We start from the raw sequence: 8,440 nt of genomic DNA, 5'->3' as shown, positions 1-8,440 counted from the left end.
AGCCCAGCCCTGCCCGCCCCCCCCGTCGCTGCCCCGCCCCGCCCTGCCCAGCCCCGCCCGCCGCTGCAGGCAGCGCGGCACCGGCACAGGGCACCCCTTTATAGGCTCTGCTCGAGGGGGTGGGGGGCGGCGGCGGCCCCAGCCCCGAGGGGGCGGCTCCCCTAAAGCCGGCGGCGGGACGCGCGGCGGGCAGAGGCGCGGCCGGCGCTCCCCGGTGCTCCGGGGCCGGCGCTCCCCGGTGCCGCTGCGGCTCGGCCCGCCATGCCCCGCGGGGCCGCTCGCCCGGGCTCCGGCTCCTCGTTCCCGGTACAGCAGCAGCCGCCGCCGCCGCTACCGCTCGCCGCCGCCGCGCCCGAGGCTCTGAGCGCCGCCGCCGCCGCCGCCGCTGCCGCGGGAGACCGCGCCCGCCCCGGCTCCAAGATGCTCCGCCAAGGTGAGCAGCGCACCGGGAGGGCACCGGCTGCCGCGGGCACCGGGGCAGCGGGGCCGGCCCCGAAGTTTGTCTCCCCGCCGAAGTTGGGGCCGCGCCGCCGGCGCCCCCCCGCCGCCGCCGCCGGTTACCGGCGCCGCCACCGAGGCTCGGGCACCCCCCGGGGAGCGGCACCGGCGGGAGCGCAGCGCGGCGGGGAGGCGGGAGACCGGGAGGAGCGAAGGGAGGCAGGGCAGGCGCCGCGTCCCGCAGGACCGGGGACGCGGCGGGTCCCGCGGGCACCGGGCTACGGCGGGTCCCGGAGGCGGCGGGCATGCGGCGGGGGTCGGTGCTCGTCGCTCAGGGCGAGGGAACGGCACACGGAGCTCAGCGGGGAGCGCGGGGGGTTCGGCGGGGAAGTTGGGGCGAGCCGTCCCGTTCGGCCCCCCCCCCCCGAGGAGAATCGCTCCGCTGTGACATCACGCGATTTCCATGGCAACCGCCTGGGACATCATCGGGGAGCTTTGTGACATCACGGCCAGGGGAGCTGCCGGCCCTCCCGGGGGGTCCGGGACGGTGATGGGGGGGGCAGCACCCCCGGCCCCGCTGCACCGGGGCCAGTCCCGGGAGATGCTGGGGACAGCGGTGCCATGCGGGGGGACCCCGGCTGGACCCCCCAGTGCTGTCCCGTGCCCCGGGGAGGCGGCGGCCGCACAGCCCCAGGCCCGGCCCTCGCCACCGGCAGCACATGCGCCTCTCTCCGACGAGGCTCGGGCAGAGGAGAAGGTGCCGAGGCTGTGCGTGCAGCCCCTGGCATTGGGGTGCAGACCCCCGGGCAGGGCAGAGCCCCCTCTGCCACCCCAGAGAGGCTTTTTCCCGCTGGGGAAATGTCACCTTGCGGCTGCGTGGCCTCGCACTCGGGTGCTCCTTTCTCTGGCTCCAGCCTCAGCTTTGTTTGGTGTATTAACCCAGCCCAGCTGATGACTTGAGAACAAACCCCAAGGCTTTGGAGCTGTCCTGCTTTCCAGCCTCGATTCTCAGCCCTGGTGGAGGAAAAGCCTCATCCAGGCTGGGAAACGGGGAGCCTGAGGTGGAGGCAGGCAGCGAGGCTGCCGACAGGGTTGGATCCCACCAGGGGTAGCCTGTTAAGGTCAAGATCTACAGCTTTCATTTGTGGAGCTAGGAAAACAAAATGCAAATTGAAGAGCCTGTGGGCTCAAGCAAAACCTATTCTTAAAGTTTTTGTCTTGTTAAGCAAGGAAATAGAGTGCCAAATAGGCTTTGTTAAGTGGCAGTCTAATTAATAATTTAAAATCTTGTAGCTGTCTTTCATTAGAATTTATCTGTACATCAACCACAAAATCAGTCAAACACACTCATTTATAAGTTAATACCGTTCCTGAATAATTCAACAGGCAGTTAGAAGAGGCCTCCATCCTGCCACAGGTTCTCCCCTCCCTGCCTCACCGTGGCCAGGTGTCCCTGGGCAGGGCGTCCCTGTCCCCAACATTTGCCCCAAGCAGGGTGTGGAGGGGACAACCAGCATGTGCAGCTAGGGGACAAGGGGACAGCTGTTGCTGGGGCACTGGGCTGGGGCCAAACCCCTCTGTGGGGCTCTGGGGTGGCTGATTTTGTCAAGGATGGTGGCAAGGCAAGGCTGTGCTGGTGGGTGGCAGCGCGGGCCGATGGTGGCACTGCCACCGCCTTCCACTGCCGGGGACCAGGCTTGAGGCTGGGGCCATGGCAGGGCTTGAGGCAGCAGGAGCTGTGCCGTGGTTGACACCTCCAAGGGAGGCAGCTCTGAGGGGACAGCTTCACAGGCAGTGCCACACGGTGTGCAGCAGGATGGTGGCAGCATGGCCGGGCGAGTGCTGCTGGTCCTGAGGGCATTTTGGGCCTCTTGCACCCCGTGAGCTTCATCTGTGGAGTCACTGGTGGGATCCAGGGTGGGTTCTGTGCTGTGGGATGTCACTGGTGCTGTGGCAGTGGGTGATAGCGTGGGGTGCAGCTCCATCCTGGGCGAGGGTGTCACAGCCTTGGCCGCAGGCAGGAGCGCAACACTGGCGATACAGGAGAAGGAGATTTCCAGGTCAAGGATGACACCAAGGTCATGGGCAGCCACATCCCTGTCCCTTCCATCGCTCATGCCAGTGGGGTGTCCAGCCTCCATCCCTCCCTGCCAGGGCAGCAGTCAGTGGGCAGGGTGCAGGCGCAGGCTGGACTGCGGTTCTTGCGCCGGGGAGCCAAGAGCCCAGAAACCTTTCTGCTTATAAAAGTTTAATTTCATAAAGAGCTGATAGGAAGCCACAAGCTCTCTGTGCCCGGTGAAGCAAGGGAGGGAGTCAGGATGTGGCCCAGGCTGTCCCTGTGGTGGTGCTGGGGGGAGAGAGGAGGGCTCAGCAACAAGACCTGCCTGGACCTGGAGTCAGGGTGTGAAGGAGCTGTGGCTGCTCAGTGACCTGCACTGGGGGAGCCCGGCAGGGTCAGAGCCATGGCCAAGCTTGGCTGGATGTTATTCCCACCTTTTGCCTAAAATGCCACACCCGGTGCCCTGCAGTCCCATCTGGGTGCTGGAAGCTGTGGGTGACACTCCAGGTGGCCTCGAAGCGCTGGCCTAAAAACATCAGTGAACCTGCTGGGGGCATGTAAAAAGATGCATTTTCCAGTGCGATTTCACACCCATCTTCCCCTGAAGCACCTGGCAGTGCTGGAGCCAGTGGCACAGGCCAGCAGCAGGGGCAGGGGGGCTCCATGGTGTGCAGGATGAGGCCATGAGTGGGATGTCATTGCCTTGAGGCTGGGCAGGAGCTTGGGCTGCTGGAAACTGCTGATGGGTTTTGACAGCAAGAGCCAAAATCTTGTCTGAAGGCAAGAACCAGGCAGGGAAGTGTGGGAGCCTGGAGGGACGTGGTGGTGGCCAGGTGTGACCAGGGCTGTCTCTCTCTGGGGTGTCCCCTGCTCCTGGCAGTGCCCCTGTGGGGCTGTAGAGGCAAAGCCCCCCTGGCACAGGAGTGACCCAGGACACCTCAGCCCCACACCCCTGTCCCACTATGCCCCACACTGGGGCACCCCTGGGTGACACTGCCACTCATCCCCACCCCAGGGAGCTGCTCCAGTCTCCCCCAAACAGCCAAAAACTCGGGCTTTGTTTGCCAAGTGCAATTCCAGGGTTCAGCCACGATCAATAGAGACTTGGGTTATTAAGAGCAGATTATGTTTGCAGAGCACTTCGGTGGAGCAGCAGCAGCACAGGCACCCACACCCCAGCAGTGGTGGCTGTTGTTTGGTTCCCGGAAGGTTGGGATGGGTGAGGTGCTGCCCTTGTTCAGAGCTCACTGAAGGAGGCTGAAATCTGATTTAAGAGCAGCTGCAACAAGTGGGAGGCTGCAGGGAGAGCCATGAGGCCAGGAGCAAGGGGGATCCTGGTGGGAGTCACTGAGGAGGAGCTGGGGATCCCTGTGCTGGCACGGGGTGCAGGGCACGGCCTCAGGAGCATCACTGGGATACAGGAGCATCCCTGTCCTCTCCAGCAAGGCTGCTCTTCCCCTGCTATTTTGGGTGAGGCTGCTCAAGCCCAAGGTGGAAAGAGCTGGCTCAGCCTCAGGATGCTGTGCCAGCAGCAGGGCTGGTGCTGTCCTCGCTCCGGATGTCAACACCGCGTCCCATCTCCCAAATGGAGGAAGCACCAATCCCACCGATCCCCCTGTGCCATCCCTGCGGAGCAGCATCACCATGGAAACCCACAGCCCGGCAATCAGAGGGGGGACACTTTTAGGAGTATTATTTTTACTGATGACAAATGGTGAAGGCTCGCTGCTGACAGAGATGAGCCAATGCTGGGCATCGCCCGCTTTCCCCGGGGCCGGTTTTTCTCCTGCTTTCCCTGCTGGGGGCAGGTGCTGATGGGGTGTTAAGTGCGGGCAGGGCGAGCGGCAGATGCGGGACGGGGGAAGATGCGGGGGGCAATCTTCTTTGCACAGATTAGGATTGGGGGTTATTAAGCGGAAAAAGCTCCATTTGGTGTAGAAAGCTCCTTTTCCTTTTGAACAGCATATGTGCCCGCTGGCTGCTTGCTTCCCGGTGGTGCTGGCACAGCGGCTCGGAGCCGGCACGGCAGCTTGGAGCCCGCCCAGCTTTGGTGAGCAGCTTTTAGCGATGCTCCTGCCTGGGCCGGGAGAGCCGTGACCGCTCTGCTGGCTCACGGTGCCAAAAGCTGGTTCCTCTCACGGCCAAGGGGATTTGGCCCTGGAGAGGTGATGGCACAGCAGGTCCGTGGAGGTCCGGCACATCCCGACAGATCCCGTGTGTGGGGAGGGCTCGGTGCTGCAGCCGGAGGGTGTCGGAGGTGCTCCACGTGCTCCCGAGGTCCCGACATCGCCATCCTCACCCGGGGAGGGAGGATGCAGCCGCTGTTTACTGGGAGGGAATTTGGCTGCTGCTGCTCTGGCTGGGCTCCTCACGGAGCAGCCCTGCAAGCGGAGGGGAGGTGCCAGCGGCTCCGCCAGCCCCGTGTGCCGCACTTGGGAACCGCTTTCTATTTTTTATTTTTTTTTTCCAGCTGCATTTGCACCAGCGTTTGCATCGGTTTGCTCGGGGAAACCCCATCCCCGTGACCGCGGGACCCCCACGGTGGCACCCGAGGGGCGCAAAGCCCGTCCTTGGGCACGGGGAATGTCACCGGAGAATGTCACCGGGCTTGTTTTGGCCCGAGGTGACCTGGCTGAGGATCTTGTCCATGAGACCTTCACCCAGCTGGGCATCCATGTGCGTTTGGTACGTGCTAGCACCGGGCACATCCCTTCTGATCCCCGCGGGGGGAAGGCAGAGGGGGACAGAAGCTGCCGGCTGCATCCGCTCCTGCCTCCCTGAGCCTCCCTCCTTCCCTCCCCGCTGCCTGCAAATCCGGCATCCCATCGGGTGCTGGATACAGCCACCCTGCGGGAGGCACCCCCGAGCCAGCGGAGGGGCTGGGATGATCCCCCCTCGGCAGGGATGTGCCGGGGTGTTTGTGCTAACAAGCCCCGGCGTATTATAATTTCAATGGAATTTAAAAAACAAAATAGTCCTCAGACAAACGACTCTGCAGTGCCTCTGCCAGGGCCTAAGATCTGCTGCTATCTATTTTTTAATAATTGAGGGTAATAAATATGTATTTCTTTCTCCTTTCTCTCCGTACGCCGCAGCTTGTCAGCTCCCTGCGTCTCTCCTCTGATCAGACCCCATCTTTGCCGCGCGGAAAGGAAAAGAAAGGGGAGGAAAAAAAAAAAAAGAAAGAGAGGGGAGAGAGGGAAAAAAAAGATTCTTTAAGCAAAAAGGATTAAAGCCTTGAAAGTAGGTCTGCCCGAGCTCCTCGGCTCTTCCTGCTCCCTGCCAGCCGCAGACAGGGCCAGGGACAAGAGGAGCATCCCCAGGTGGTGGAATCCGTGCCCGCGGGGTGCTTTTGGGTGCAGAGCCCGCCTGGGCAGCGGCAAATCCCCCGGGGCACGGGGCTGTGGCTGGGCAGAGCCGCCGCTGGGTAACTCGGCACACAGCGCTGCTCGGAGCCAGCTCTGCTCGGCGGCAGAGATTCCCCGGCTTATTATTCCCTCCGGTTTTCAGATGGAGATGTTGGCTCCAAGACGTGGAGGGGGTTTGGCAGTGGGGCTGAGCCCGGGCCAGGCTCCGGGACCCCCCCGGCCTCCTCGGGATGCTGGGGCGGAGGAGGCGCTGGTGTGAAGGAGGAGGAGGCTATTTATAGCTTCCCTCGGCTTTTGTTCCTTTTCCAGTAGAGCTCCTCTCGAAATAGAAACGGTGCCGACTGCGCGGCCGCTCCCGGGGCCCAGCCTGGGCGCGGGGGGCCCCTCCCGGCCCGGGGTGGGGGGATACCCCGAGCTAGGAGATGCTTTTTGCCTTGGGCATCCCCCCCATCCCGCATCTCTCGACGCGGGGCTGGTGTGGGATGGGGAGTGGAAGCCGCCCCACTGCTCCCCCCCGTGTGCTGGCGATGCCCATCGCGACCCTGAAGGGGATGAATGGCTCTGTGGGGAGCATCTCTGTAGGGTGACAGCGCCGGGTGTCCCTTGGGAGAGCAGGTGAATCCCTCGGGAACGCCCTGGCACGCTCTGTCCCCGTTTTCCAGCTCAGTCGTTTCCTCTGCTTTTCCCGCCCGGCATCCAACAGCACCCCCTTGCTCCCCCCACCCCCCCCCCCCCCACTCCCTCTCTGATCAATATAAGCTGGGAAAAACAAAACAAAACAAAGTAAATATTTAATACGATCCAGGGAGCCACAGCGAGCGCTCCCCCCGTCTGTCTCCTCCAGCAGCCGCTCGCAGCAGCTCCCCGGCCCTAATGAGCCTGAGTGCAACAGGGATCGATGGCAGAGGCAACCTCTGCACCGGGGTCACAGCTCTGCCACATCCCCTGTGCTGCTCTGGGGCTCAGGTTTGGCCCCCTGCACCCCCCAGGGCTGCCCATCCTCCTCATCCTCTTCCTCGCACCCCGTTTATCCTCTCTTGTCTCCCCTTTGTCATTCCAGTGGTGGGAGGGATGAAGGTTCTGCTGCTCCATCACAGCCACACGGGACATGAGGTGTGGCAGGCATCAGCTCTGGGCTGGGGGCTTCCTTGGGGTGTGGGATGGGGTCTGTGTAGGGCTGGATCCAAAATGGGAGGAGTGAGTCTTACCCCACACTCAGGGAGCAGATCCTTTATGGATGGAGGTGGGAGCCTTTGGGAGACCCCAAATACCTTTAGAGCTGGTGCTGGCTTTTTAACCAGTGTCTGTGTTTGTGGTGGGATGATGTCTCTCCCCCTCCTCCTCATCCTCTCACCCCCTCAGCTGCATCCCCTGCTGTCCCCCAGAGAGCCCCAGGTGCTGACAGAGTTTGGGAAGTGCCAGTGCCAGGTAACTGGCAGGCTGGTCCTGGCAATGCCAGCTCAGGAGCTGCCTCGTTGCACTCCAGCTCTGCGTGTTTTCTGAGTTTGGATGGTCCCAGTCACCCCAACACCCTGTCACCCTGACCCAGCTGCCCTGCACTGGATGGTCCCTGTTGTGCCCAGCATCCTTAGGAGAGGGACCAAGCTCTGCCCCCAGCCAGGCATTCCCTCAGCTGGAGCTGTGCATCCCCGTGCAGCCTCATCCTGTCCCAGCAGGATGCAGAGGTGGCACACAGGAGGCAGAGCCCAGGAGGGGCACCAGGCTCTGCTCCTCTGCCACCACAAGGCTTTGCAAATTGTTTTAACACGGAAAACTCAGTCGTCCTTGCTAACACCTGGGATGAACCCAGAGCTGAATTCCATCCCTGGGATGTGATGAGAGGGATGCCCACGCTGCCTGATGCCCCTCATGCAGCACTGCAAACCCTGAGGCAGGCTGTGCCTGGGGGTGGGAACTGCATTTACAGCTGGAAAACACCACCCAGTGTGCCCCGGGCTGGGAATGTGCATCTCCTGCAGCCCAGGTGATGCTGCTGAGCATCCTCCTGCAGCTCAGGGTGTCCCTCCCAGCAGGCAGGGGGCTGCAGAGGTGCCGGGGCAGGGGAAGTGCAGCAGTGGCAGCAGGAGCTGGGACAGCGGCGCAGGTCCTGCGTCACAGATGCAGCTTGTGGCAAAGTGCCGAGGAAGTTTTGCAGCAGCATTAGAAAATGTTGACATGTTTTTTGAAACAATTTCAGATCTGATATCTGCGCCAGATTGAGTTTGTAACCAGCTTTATTGTTTAAGCCTGCTGGGATTTCATCAAAGGCGTCTGCTGTTTACCCAGAACCATTTCATTGGAGAAAACAGCAAACAGACCTGCATTTCTATCTGATTTCACTTTTTCCTTTTCCTCCTGAATTTAAGTGCTTGTGAAAAGCATGGCTGATAAGGCAGAGCGGTGTGGATAAATCCCGAGGACTGGCGGTGGATGCTCTACCAGCTGCTCCAGCTTTATTAATAGACTGAAGGCAGTTGCTGGACCAGCTGCTGGGTGCCAGCCTGGAGCCAGGCACCCGCCTTGGGGGCAGCTGGATGTCCCCAGATGGTTTTGGGATCTCCATCCCGGCAGGCTG

The 8,440-nt window shown here is 62.2% G+C and overlaps 1 protein-coding gene across 1 annotated transcript in view; it reads left to right on the top strand.

Annotated features, from left to right (window-relative positions):
* Positions 1–401: 401 nt before the first annotated feature.
* RTN4RL1 (reticulon 4 receptor like 1) overlaps positions 402–8,440 on the top strand; it is a 29,159-nt gene continuing 21,120 nt past the window's right edge. The window contains exon 1 of the mRNA XM_030962676.1: positions 402–433. Within this exon, the coding sequence (XP_030818536.1) occupies positions 421–433 (13 nt within the window). The 5' untranslated portion in view covers positions 402–420. The remainder of the gene's footprint in view (positions 434–8,440) is intronic.

This window comes from Camarhynchus parvulus, chromosome 19 (genome assembly GCF_901933205.1).
Source record: "Camarhynchus parvulus chromosome 19, STF_HiC, whole genome shotgun sequence".
In the NCBI taxonomy this organism is placed as follows: domain Eukaryota; kingdom Metazoa; phylum Chordata; class Aves; order Passeriformes; family Thraupidae; genus Camarhynchus; species Camarhynchus parvulus.
The sequence above is the reverse complement of the archived record's forward strand: the minus strand, read 5'-3'. Positions and strand labels throughout refer to the sequence as shown.